This window comes from Phycodurus eques, chromosome 12, assembly GCF_024500275.1.
Source record: "Phycodurus eques isolate BA_2022a chromosome 12, UOR_Pequ_1.1, whole genome shotgun sequence".
Classification (NCBI taxonomy): domain Eukaryota; kingdom Metazoa; phylum Chordata; class Actinopteri; order Syngnathiformes; family Syngnathidae; genus Phycodurus; species Phycodurus eques.
This window is the reverse complement of record NC_084536.1, coordinates 23,445,870-23,457,692: the sequence shown is the minus strand read 5'-3', so window position 1 is coordinate 23,457,692 and position 11,823 is coordinate 23,445,870. Positions and strand designations below refer to the sequence as shown.

General features: G+C 42.7%; 1 protein-coding gene across 8 annotated transcripts in view; it reads right to left on the bottom strand.

The window, feature by feature from the left end:
• Positions 1-500: 500 nt before the first annotated feature.
• parp4 (poly (ADP-ribose) polymerase family, member 4) overlaps positions 501-11,823 on the bottom strand; it is a 69,590-nt gene continuing 58,267 nt past the window's right edge. For 5 of the 8 annotated variants that reach the window (XM_061692077.1, XM_061692083.1, XM_061692078.1 and 2 more), the window contains 10 exons: positions 11,480-11,560; positions 11,310-11,390; positions 10,646-10,741; positions 10,374-10,568; positions 10,238-10,288; positions 9,147-10,147; positions 8,223-8,328; positions 7,947-8,049; positions 4,307-4,436; positions 501-833 (listed from right to left, as the gene is read on the bottom strand). In XM_061692077.1, coding sequence (XP_061548061.1) covers positions 623-833; positions 4,307-4,436; positions 7,947-8,049; positions 8,223-8,328; positions 9,147-10,147; positions 10,238-10,288; positions 10,374-10,568; positions 10,646-10,741; positions 11,310-11,390; positions 11,480-11,560 — 2,055 coding nt within the window. In that variant the 3' untranslated portion in view covers positions 501-622. The remainder of the gene's footprint in view (positions 834-4,306; positions 4,437-7,946; positions 8,050-8,222; positions 8,329-9,146; positions 10,148-10,237; positions 10,289-10,373; positions 10,569-10,645; positions 10,742-11,309; positions 11,391-11,479; positions 11,561-11,823) is intronic. The other 3 variants (XM_061692079.1, XM_061692080.1, XM_061692082.1) reach the window with 2 other exon arrangements.

The window sequence follows — 11,823 nt, the reverse complement described above, 5'->3', positions numbered from 1 at the left end:
ATTCTTTGTTGCATTAGCTCTGACAGCTGTTTTCAATAAATATTTGGGTGCAGAATCCAAAACTGATCTCAGTTTTTCTCTATCATGTCAGGTTTTTGAACAAAGTGGAACAAAGGAAATATATACCTATGTAAATAAAACACTAAGATGGAATAGTTACGAGCTTTAAAAACTAAAAAAAAAAAAAAAAAACAGCATGAAACGAAATAGAACTTACAATGGTATGCCCATGGTTAGAAGGTTAAGAGAAAAGATCCTCTTAATTCCTACTATGCTAGCTTTCTGTTTGCGGATATTGATAGTACTGACCTATTGGGAGCTGCACACACCTCTCATCTCAATTGTGACTGCACAAACAAGTTGCCACGTACAGTAGCTGTAGATGAGTCCAATCGTAATCAGCTGGCAAGCCTTACTATAGCTAATCTGTGGAATTTTGTTTATCTGGAGGGTAAACTGTGGAGAAAAAACTTGATGTGCTCGACAAAAACTGACTGCAATTTTGGAATCAGCATGGCAATTTTATTTTTAATCAGGATAAAAATCTAAGTCAACAGAATTTTTTTTTCAAATTGTTCCCCAATACTTTTGATTTTAATCAGTGTACGTAAGTGTGTAATAATCAGCCAACGACCACAGCAGCAAGTATGTTGCTCCTCAGCTCCAGGCTGGCAAGAGGCGAGAAGGCAGGGAGGGCGTCATAGCCCAGGAGTTGGCGGCTGGCCGACTCCCACGTGAAACCGAACTCCAGGCGGCTGCAGATGCACGGGTACTGGCGGTCGGCCCAGCGAACCCAGTACACCGCCTTCTTCACGTTCTGCCAGTGGGGCGGCCTGGTTTGAATCAAACAACAAAACATGTAAATGACATCCATGTCACACAGCTTTTATATGACATAAATGGCCATAATTTTGTGACCTGTGTAAATCCGGCGTGCAGGGTGGCCAAGTATGCCAGGGGCGGGTTTGACGGGTGTTGGTAAAATTCTGGCGAGTAGCCTGGCAGATCTGTGAGTCGGTGGGCTGCACCACTGTGGTTGTGTTTAAAGTGGACTTCATTCACTGGCAATCAAAGCGGGTCGTCTCATTCCCTTTAAATGCGGCGCAATGACAGTCTCAACTGAGACATCTCTGTGCGGAAGACGATGATACGCAATCGCAGCGATCTGTGCGTGAGTGGAGCAATGTCACCGCTCTTGGCTCATATGGCAACAGACAATATGAGCTGGTATTGAGAACAAGCTGGTGATAACCCCCGGTGACTTAAAAATGTCCGCGGAACTCAGTATCTGTCTGCCTGTGCCCAAAATGAATCAAAATCGCATTTAACCAGCAGTCTATATCTTGCGCCAGTATATAGACGTGGTATGAGCAGGCGGATATTTAGACCGACTTTCTGTCACCAAATTGTCTCTTCACTAGGTGCATCTTAGAAGTAACACCCTCGCTGTGCCGGAATGCCCAGCTTGGTGCAGACTGGTTTGCCAAATTGGTGAACATGCACAGCGAGCCTTGCACTTGCCTGAAAATCAGATTCCGTCGCCATTTGCACCTCACCGCGGAAACACTGTCTACGAAAATAGAGCTACTCCTTTAAGTCACATAGAATTGGGCTTAGCGGTCCAAAGAAATTAGTTCTCGCTGAGAATTTGGAAAGAAGAGAGTCAGCAAAAAAATGGACACACATACAGAAAGTCCTGAATTTGAAGACATACAAACCAAAGCTTCAGAAAGAAGAAACAGCTGAAGTCTCAAATTTTAGATAACCTCCCTTGGCAAGAACGAGGTAATTCTCATTGTGTTTACAAAAAGAGGTATGCCTCACTGTAGGGCTGCACAATTCATCAAATTTAATCGTGATTGCGATTTTGGCTGGCATAATTAAATGCTCCTGATCGTCTGCGATTGTTTTACATTTAAAGTGGCACTAAGCAGATATCTGTTTTGTTTCTAAATACATGAAATATGTCTAAAGATAGGTGCTGAAAACATATGCAAAGACATAACAATATAGTGCTGAATTGTTCAGATATTGTTTAAGCATCTCTTTCACCGTTTGAATTTTCCTGATTTTATGGGCAGGGCTAAAAAAACGGGACTGGGACGTATACCTTCTAGCGCGAGTTCCCTCCCCCCTATATAAGGACAAAGTGACGTCGTCCCATTCGACACACCCACAGTGTCTGAGAGCTGAGAGGTGGCCCTGATTATTCAAGTTTTGAAGCCTGATTTTATATACTTTGCGATTTTGAAAAAAATATTATTCATTTAAATTTGGCAAGCTTGTTAATATTACTCTTCTCTGTGGTGTGTCGAATTTTTGGGTCTGTTTCGTGCCACTTTAAAATGCGGGGACAGCTGAAAAGTGCTTAATTTGCAACCTAGTCAGCCAGCCGCCAGGGGGCAAACGTATGGTTCAGGTTACATGAAGGGCCGGCACCGCATTCTGGCGCCAACTTCAAAATGAAAGCCCTAAATGCCACTGCCAGCGCACCGGCCATCCTGCACCTGAAGTGCGTCTTTTCTTCTTTCCTTCCTTTTTCTTCAAACCATCACTCGTGAGCGCTCTTGCCAACCCCGGAAGGTGGAGCCACCTGCCTGAATTGGTCAACACACGTAAGTCCAACTTGCGGTCTACTAAAAGTACAGATTAGTGCATATTTGGGTTTAAATTAACGAGAACAGGAATCCCCAACTATATGCATTTGTCACTACCCAGTCATTCCAACCTCACATCCCAAGTCAGTCTCCTTTGCCAATGTTCGTCTGTCCTTTGTTTTGTTTTGTTTTCCTGCATTATTTCCCTTTTGTAGATTCCCCATGTTAGAGCTCATTCAATTTTCTCTAAAAATTCACTACCTGCATTGTTGTGTTTGGGTTCGAGAAAAAACCTATGGCTCTCATATAGCAACCTTCAAAAGGAGACTGAGGAAAAAAACGTTTCTCATCACTTCCTCTAAATTTTATACAGATAAAAAGTCACGTGGTGCCCCCTTTACGAGATATGATAGCTTGATATATAACGCTGTAATTTAAAATTACGCTAAACCAGAAGTAACGCAGGCGTCGCTTCCAGTTTATTCTTTTCTCTGAAATTAATTACATTTTTATTTAACTCATATACGCTACAATGCCCAATGCAGTATATGAAGCTTTTATTTGAAGTTGGCCCTTTCAGCACATTGGCAGTGAGGGGGCATGTCAAGACAATCGTCGTAGTGGCTTCCTTGACTTCAACGTTTCGGCTGGCCTGACCGCAATGAAAAAACGCCGGGGGCAAATAGAGAGGGAAATCACAACTGTCAAGTTCTTTGCAGTTTATGACCGTACACAACTGACCAATCAAGCAGAGCAACGGAGACTTTACCCGTCCGTCCTTGACAATTCACTATATTTATGGGGATTTTCAAATGAAAAGTCGGTGCTTGCAGACTAATGTTCTTGCCTTCTATGCATCCATTGCTTCCGTTAAGTTGCAATTCATGATTGCACTGTGTAATAGCATATTTATTCAGTTAGCCCTTGGTAAAGTAGAATTTTTTTTTGGTGCATGTAGTTTTTATTATCTATCATTTATTCTTATTTAAAGATTCATTTTGCACTGAAAATTGTTTCATATTGTTTGTTGAAAAGTAGTGCAATAAAAAAAATACAGATTTTTCCCTAACATGAGGAATAATCGCAATTACAGTATTGATCAAAAATAATTGTGATTATTATTTTGGCCATAATCCTGCAGCCCTACTTCACTGTATTTTGTCCTGATCATGGAACTGATGCTGTGTTCATTTATACTTGGGCTACATTCGGAAATTCAGTCTGATGCTCTCACTGCGCTCTGAGAGTGCAGTATTCAGAGAGGCAGAACGTGGTAGTTTCTATAAATGTATGAATGAGTGTGTTGGCCATTGGCAGGGATACGTCAGTGCATCGGCCATATAGGTTGTGTCAGTCCTGCCTGCAAATATCTGCCTGCCGCTGCGGGCGCTCTGTCTCCTCAGTCAATGCGGCGATAGTGCGCTCCGGCACTCCCAGAGTGTGGCGCTCTGCATAACCGAACGGCACACTCCAACCAAGGTCTGAGTTTCGGAACGTTCCGGAGTCCAGAGAGATAGCTTGGAGTGAATTTCCGAACGTACCCTTAGTTTTGACTGTGTTAGATGACAGAACACTGTGTCTGATTGTACCAGTCTGCAAATGAAGTGAGGCACTCGTCTGAAAACATCTCACCTGTTGATTGAACTACGGAAAGACTACAATGGGAATTCTGAGCCTTCTATTTGTGATGATCACTGTGTGAGCCTCACCTGACAGGAGTGTCCTCCAGACAGAAGAGCGTGCGCAGCAGTGCACCTTCCGGAAGCTTCTCCAACCGCATCAGTTGCAGGACCAGAAGAGTTGCCAGGAGCCTCAGAATGTTGGCACGGGCTTTTACGCCTGTGCCGCGCCACAAGCAAAAAATGAAAATAAAAAAATAGCAGAAGCATGAGGTCACTACCGGGAATAAAAGTATCAATACGACATCAACAACTGCATGGAAACCACCAATCCAAAAATATTTTTGGGACTATGAATTCTGCTGAATTCTGCAGAAAATAAGAAGGCGATTGAGCTCAATAGCATCCGCTTTGTAACATTTATTATTTTTTAAATTATTTATGTATGCAATGTACATTTAATTAAATGTATTGCTCATATCATTCTTTGCAGCCAGACTCTTTCCTACAAGTTCCATTTCCGGTTCCATCTGTGTTACATGTGTAACATCTATGTTGTCACAATACCACAATTGTGACTTTGATACGACAGTGTTTCCCTGCTATTCTCGCAGGGGAGGGAATATTTGTGAGTAATTGACGCCTCCCAAAAACGTTTTTCCCATTACCTGTAGATGTCACAAGAGGGGTGCAAAGCATGACCTTTGTCTCAGCGAAGCTCCTCAACTCACTTGGCAGTTTTTTGGTGCCACAAAATGCGAAACAGTGAGTTTTTCAGTGAATAAGGGAGGTTCGCACAAGCACAAATTTCACAAACACAACAAAAAACAACAACACAAAAAATCAACCAGAACTCAATGCATTTCAGACTAATTAGAATTAGCACACTAAATAGCTAATTAGTATGGGACGTTCTGCTGTTAGCTGAGCAGTGATGAGGACTTACTTTCTTGAAAAACTTTCGTATGTCCATCCTTTCATCCGGTGCTTTCAGTTGCCTCTTTTTATAATTTTATTATTGTTATTATCGGCTGAGCCACACAGAGCTTCAGTACCAAATGTAAGCAAGGTGGCAGGCTAAATGTGGACGGTATTTCCCGTGATAAGGGTATTCTCAACATAAAAAAGTGGAACGGTGTCATGGTCTGTGTTTTAGTTTAGATTCTATCTATTTTGTTTCATGTTTTCCTGTGTCCCATGTTTGTCATGTCTTGTGTGCTCATTTGGTTATTGTCAAATGTCGTTTGTCGTTTCTGTATGTCTTGTCACTAGTAATGTCTTGTTTCCTGTTTTGGGTTTCTTTGTTACTTTGATTATTGGTTTTGGGACTTTCTTTAGTTAGATTTTTCCACGTGCCTTGGTTGCCTATTTTTGTAAATAAATACTTTTTTTTTGTAATTCCTGCACTCCTGCCTTGCCTCCCTGCACTTGGGTCCTCCAAGTTTTGACTTGTCTTCCAACACTGTGAAAGCCCGAACTTGACAGAATGAACCGACCACAAAAGGACCCAGCAGGAAGAGCACGGCGTCGCCCTGCACGCCGCCAGTCTGCGTCCCAGCGCCCTCAGCCTGCCGACCAAACCTACCCTCCTCCAGTAAGCCCTATTGTTCTCTCTTCTCTGTCCTTTTCACCTGTGTCCCCCACTTGTCCTAGTTATTCACCAAGCCCTAACAGTTCCCCTTCACTTATTTTTTTTGTTTCAGATTTATCCAATTATGAAGAATTAGTTAAGCTTCTTTCTGACACCGATTTTCATTTTTACGGTTCTTCCACTAGTCATTTTTCTCGTCCCAGTCAATTTTTGTCACGTCTTCCCTTTTCTGATCCTGCAATCACAAAGAGGAACCAAGATAGCTCGCCAAGATAGCCGGTGATAGCCAAGATAGCTAGCTCTCATCAAATTCCATCCCAAAGACTCAGGTAGACGACTCTTTGCCATGCTTTGGTTATCCGGCTCCACTTTCGACTCTTTACCATCCGCCATGCGGTGGTTGATCCCACTCTACTTTCTTCCGGTCATCCGTGCAGTACCTTGGGTTCAGTTACCTGACGGTTTTTCCTGCGAACATTTTCACCTCGGTGGAAGACTGCACTCTGCCAATCTTTTCTTTTTTGGCCACGTGTACTCACTTGAGTATCCCTCATCATGCAGATAATGATTTTGAGTACACACGCAAGTCCTTTCCTTCCGACCTTTACTTGGGCACCCGTTTGGCCATCTATCCGGGACCTCTGCGTGGTGGCCAATGGAGGCGCACAAGTAAAGGTCAAATTCCGCTGGCCCGTTTTTCTGCCCATTTCTAACCCCATTTGTCAGCCGTTTCCACACTTTGTTCCACGCCTCCGACCAAGTCACGTCCGTCCAAACCTGTCCCCAAGTCACCTTGTTCCGCAGCGGGCTTGCGTTCCTGCTCCCCGCTAGCCGCAGCAGCCTCCCATTCCTGCTCCCCGGCAGCCGCAGCAGGCTCCTGTTCTTGCTCCTTAGCAGCCGCAGCAGGCTCCTGTTCCTGCTCCTCTGCAGCTGCAGGCTCCAGCGGTACACACTGTGTGGCCGCCACCCGACCTTGCTCCGGCGACCCGCGCCCAGTGACAGCCCCCTGGCCCTCTTGCCTGGCCACTACATTCCCGTTGGGTCCGGCATCATGGCCATCCGCCTGAACCACCCATGAAAAACCCTCATGCTTGGCGTCCTGAACGACCTCCTGAATAGCCCAGCCAAGCACCACACGCCTGGACGGCCACGAGACTGGCCTTGATGGATGGATGGATGTTTTCCTGTGTCCCGTGTTGTTCATGTCTTGTGTGCTCATTTGGTTATTGTGTCCACCTGTTGTCGTCAACCCTTGACCTTGTGTCAACCAATCAGCTCCCTCCAGCCACTTGTCTCTTGTCCAGGTGTTCCTCCTTGTCTCGTCAATTTGTTTTTAGTTCCCTGGTTTCTTTCAGTGCTTGATGGTTCATTTTGTAATGTCGTTTGTTGTTTCTGTAAGTCACGTCACTCGTAATGTCGTGTTTCCTGTTTTGGGTTCACTCAAGTGTTTATTTGTTACTTTGATTATTGGTTTTGGAACCTTTAGCTTTTTTTCCACGAGCCGTGGTTGCCTGTTTTTGTAAATAAATCATTATTTTAAAAAAAAATAATAATAATAATATTATTTTTGGAATGATTTCTATTGGATAATTGATTCCAAAAAGATTCAATCGTGACAGCCTCACTCTAGTTACGTATTAATTTCAGTTTGCGAACGGTCTTGGTGTGGCCATACGGAGGGATTTATAGTATGCTGTGCTTCAACTCGTTCTGCTGGACAAACATTGACTCTGTGCATAACACTTTGATGTAAGGCTGAAAACTCGTTGTCTGCTCCGTGGCGTAAGGTGGAAATCTGTTCCAGGCGGAAGTTCTGCCTCCATATCCTCAATCATCCAATCACAAAACTACTACCATTTGTGACGTGATAAAAATAAGTTCGAAACTCTTTTTATTTTTTGTAAAAAAATATATACATATATTCACTCGAAATCCCCATAATTTAGGTAAAGGAACAAAAACAGTATGCTTAATAATGGATGTAAGCATAATGGTACGTGGTGAAACACAGTGTACATCGATTACTGCGTAATCGTTGCATGCTGTAGACGTTGACGTAGACGTACGCTATTGGCAAAATATTGCGATAATATTGTATCACGTTATTCAGTGATGCGCAGGGGAGGAATTGGATCTCACCGAGAGAGCGGATGCCTTTATTTTCGAGGAACACGTTGGCAAAGACATCGAGGTCAATGTTGACGCATTTGCCCAGTTCTGTGGTCAACTCCCAGTAGCCGTCCTGCAACACAAATATAAGCTGTTGCAGAGGGTGTGTGGCTTAAAACATTTTGGTGCTGCGATAGATCTCAAGCGGTCTGTGCATGTGTACCAAATGAGATGGCCGATAAGTGTGCAGCAAAATGGTTACAAAGTTAATCATAGATGCATTTCATAAGTCATTTTTTGACTTACTGAAGTCTGCATTGGGAAGATTTTTGACCATTTCAATTTATGCATTATGTAATCGACACCGCCTGCTGACTCTGCCCCGCAAGACGTTGCGCTGCCATACATGGGCCTGCAATACATGATGAGATTAGTATATTGTGTGATTAACATACCCACAATACCAACACTGATGTTTAATTAATGTGCTTACATTTTTTTTTTTTTCATAAATGCATAAAAAAAAATTTTCAACCTCATTATACTTGACAGCTGTTGAAAAGCTGTTTACTTTATATGCTTTAGTCTCGATGTCAAAGCTGCGTAATAGACACTAAGTAGATACCTATTATAAACCTGTTTTCTACTACAGTATATGCATGAGTCTGTGTATCAATGTTGCACATCAGTGGATGGTCACGTGTCAAGTCATTGGCGGAATGGACAGATCAAATCATCAGTGTGCTGCAGTTTTGGCAGTCTGTGTGACATCTTTTGAAGACATTTTTTTCTTCCACTTACAACAGCAGACCAGTGGGATGGGATGGCACACTTGGGCTCATTGATGCGCAACTATAATATCCAGACTCATGTGTTTAGAAGAAAAACAGCTTTTCGATAGGTGTCCACTGTAGTGACCACTATGCATGAAAGGGGTTTACTACTTGTCTAACATAGTTAATATCATTAAAAAGTATTATTTGAAGAAATATATACAAAAATATTAATAAATATTAACATTTTGTCATGGGAATCAATTTTAGTAGTGGGAATGTTGGAATATTGATATTTCAGTATTGACCTGCCCAATGATAATGCATATATACACACACACACAAGTACAAGCACACAATACAAAAACTAAAACAATCACAAAGATTAAAACACAACAACAATTTAAAGAATTTTTAAATGACTGAATAAAAATAGGAGTTATGTATAAAGACTTACAAGAGAGTGTGATGAGCTACTTTCAATTTTGGCATGGCTGAAGCAAAGTTTCTGCTTCCAAAATCATCTTTTTGTTGCACTTTGGCAAGTTCAGCCTTGCTTGCAGCTTGGCCCCCAAATGAAAAACCAACAGCAGAGGATTTGTTTTCACGCTGGGTTGAAGTTTTATATTGGAATTTTGTTTTCTTTTCTTTCTTTTCGTATGTGGATGCAGCCAGGCCAAGCGACGGAGTTGAACTTCCAAAAACTGTGATGGATGGATGGCCAGGTGGAGGTGGAGGAGCATCGAAAGATACACTGATAGGTGGAGGTGGTGGTGGAAAACCAACAAATGGTGGATGGCCAACGGATGGAGGTGGATAAGCAAAAAATGAAGGACATCCAACAGGTAGTGGTGGTGGAAGAGGAACAAATGACGGGCTGCCAGGTGGAGGTGGCGGTGGAAGAGCAGAAGACTCACGCACAAAATGTGGAAGTGGATGAGCAGGAAAGGAAAGCTGGCCAAAAGATTGACGTCGAACAAATGAAAGACGGTCAACAGGTGGTGGTGGAGGAGGAACAAAAAGGCTGCCAGGAGGTGGTGGTGAAGGAGCAGAAGCACTTAGGTCAAAATGTGGGAGTGGATGAGCAACAAAGGAAGGCTGGCCAACAGGTGGAGGAATAACAGAGGAAGGATGGCTAACAGGAAGCGGTGCACAGGAAGCGCTGCACAGGAAGCGGTGAACTTCTGACAGGCTGCCTGGTGGAGGTTTGTTTACATTTGGATCACTTGTTGCAGCAGAAGTTGGAGGAGCATCAAGAGATTGAAAAGATGAGGTTGAAAATGCACCCTCAACAGAAAGAGAAGTATGGGAAACGTTGGTGTCCATCAGTCCAAATCCTGCTGCAATACCCTTCAAATTGGGGCGTTTTGCGATGGCCCTTTTGGGTGGCGTCTCAAAGCCACAAGTATTTTGATAGAACATTTCTGACGACGAAAGGGATGAAGCTAGACTGGGACTCTATGAAAAGAAACAAAATATGAAAAGTTTAGTATAGGCTTTACGCAGATATGCCTAATAAAAGAAACACATTAGTGCAGAGCGACAAACCGTAGACGAATACGCTAACGACCCAATGAAGTCTGGTTGAGACACTGAATCCTGCAAGAAACCACAGACATAAGACACTTATAGACACTTGGAAAGACAGACACTTGAAAAGATGACCATAGGTAAAATGAACAACCAAGTGATGTGACATTACACTGTGCAGAAAGCCAAACAGATCGTCACAAATCCCCATGTTGTCCTCCTCCTCATCTTCTATGCCGGCCTGAGGAGATGCCCAGTTGATGTAGGGGAGGATGTCCACATCTTCTTCCGCCAACAACTTGGGGACATCCGTGAAGCCCTCCCCCTCTTGAACCGCCTCCTGAAAGCTCTAAAAGACCTTTGTCATGACATATTTGTGTGGCAACAGTCATGAATCAGTCAAAGCGAAAAGGAAACACAACAAACCCTTTCTTCAATGGCCACAAAGCTGGTGAACTGAGACAGGATGGAGAACTCTTTGCTCAAGTCAATGATGAAGGACTTCAACTGGTTTTTCATCCCCTGAGGACACAGAGGACATACCATTTAAAACAGTTGCCAGGTGTCGTAATAAATGTCTGTGAGGTGCTTTTGTCAAAATACCCCAAGGATGAAGAATTATAACACACTTTTCACCACTTTCTGATTTTCTTTGGCTTGACAGGGCTTTCACTGGCATTAGCTCTCTGTGAACAATTGACTTAGATTTAGATCTTCTGTAAGTGGTGTCATGTATTTGAGTCCCATCAAGAAGGAAGACTGAGTGACAGGCAAGCCGCCATATGCTTGCTCACTTGTTATCAAAAGGTTGTGTTATAAAGTACGTGTTTGATCATTTTTACATTTCAATACTAGTTTATTTTATTTCATACTTGTGACAGTTCATGTTAAAAATGTGTTTTTAAAGGTCTTTCTAACACATTGATATTAGAATGATTCACTTGTGATTATGCTTTTATGACAGTAAATTGCAATTTTACTACCCAGATCCTGTCTGCCAGGAGTCTTCAAAGGGTAAGTAGTTCTACTTTATGGCAATTGTATAAATCACAAGGACGGTGTTAAACTACTATATATATTTGTATGACACCTCATGTTCAGCTTCGTTGGAATCCAAGTTTCCATCCTCATAGTCTCTGATGAGAGCTCTCGCTGTCAGCTTGTGAAGAAACTGAATGGAAAGACATTACATGACCAACCACATCATCATTAGGATCATAACAACCCCATGTTATTTTACAAAGCGCCGCATCCTCTTACAGTGCCCCTGGTCTTCTGCAGTTCACTAGTGGACACCATGGTTCTCAGCTCCTGGCCGCTAAGATTTCCGAGCAGGGTGGCCTACAACAGTGCGGAAAACTGAGATCAGGAATCAAATAGCTATAGACCAAGGCTTCAAACATTTTCTGTTTGTAAAATATGAAAACATGCTCTTCTAAATTAAATAAATTCTGAGTCCAAACCAACTTCAGCAAATACTGTTCGACTTCAGTTTAGTGAGCATCTCAACTTATTTAATATGTATGTAGCGTATGTACTGTATTCTTTGTTTTTGTTATTTTTCTTCATTCTTGGTGACCCTATGCCACTTACTTATACAAAGG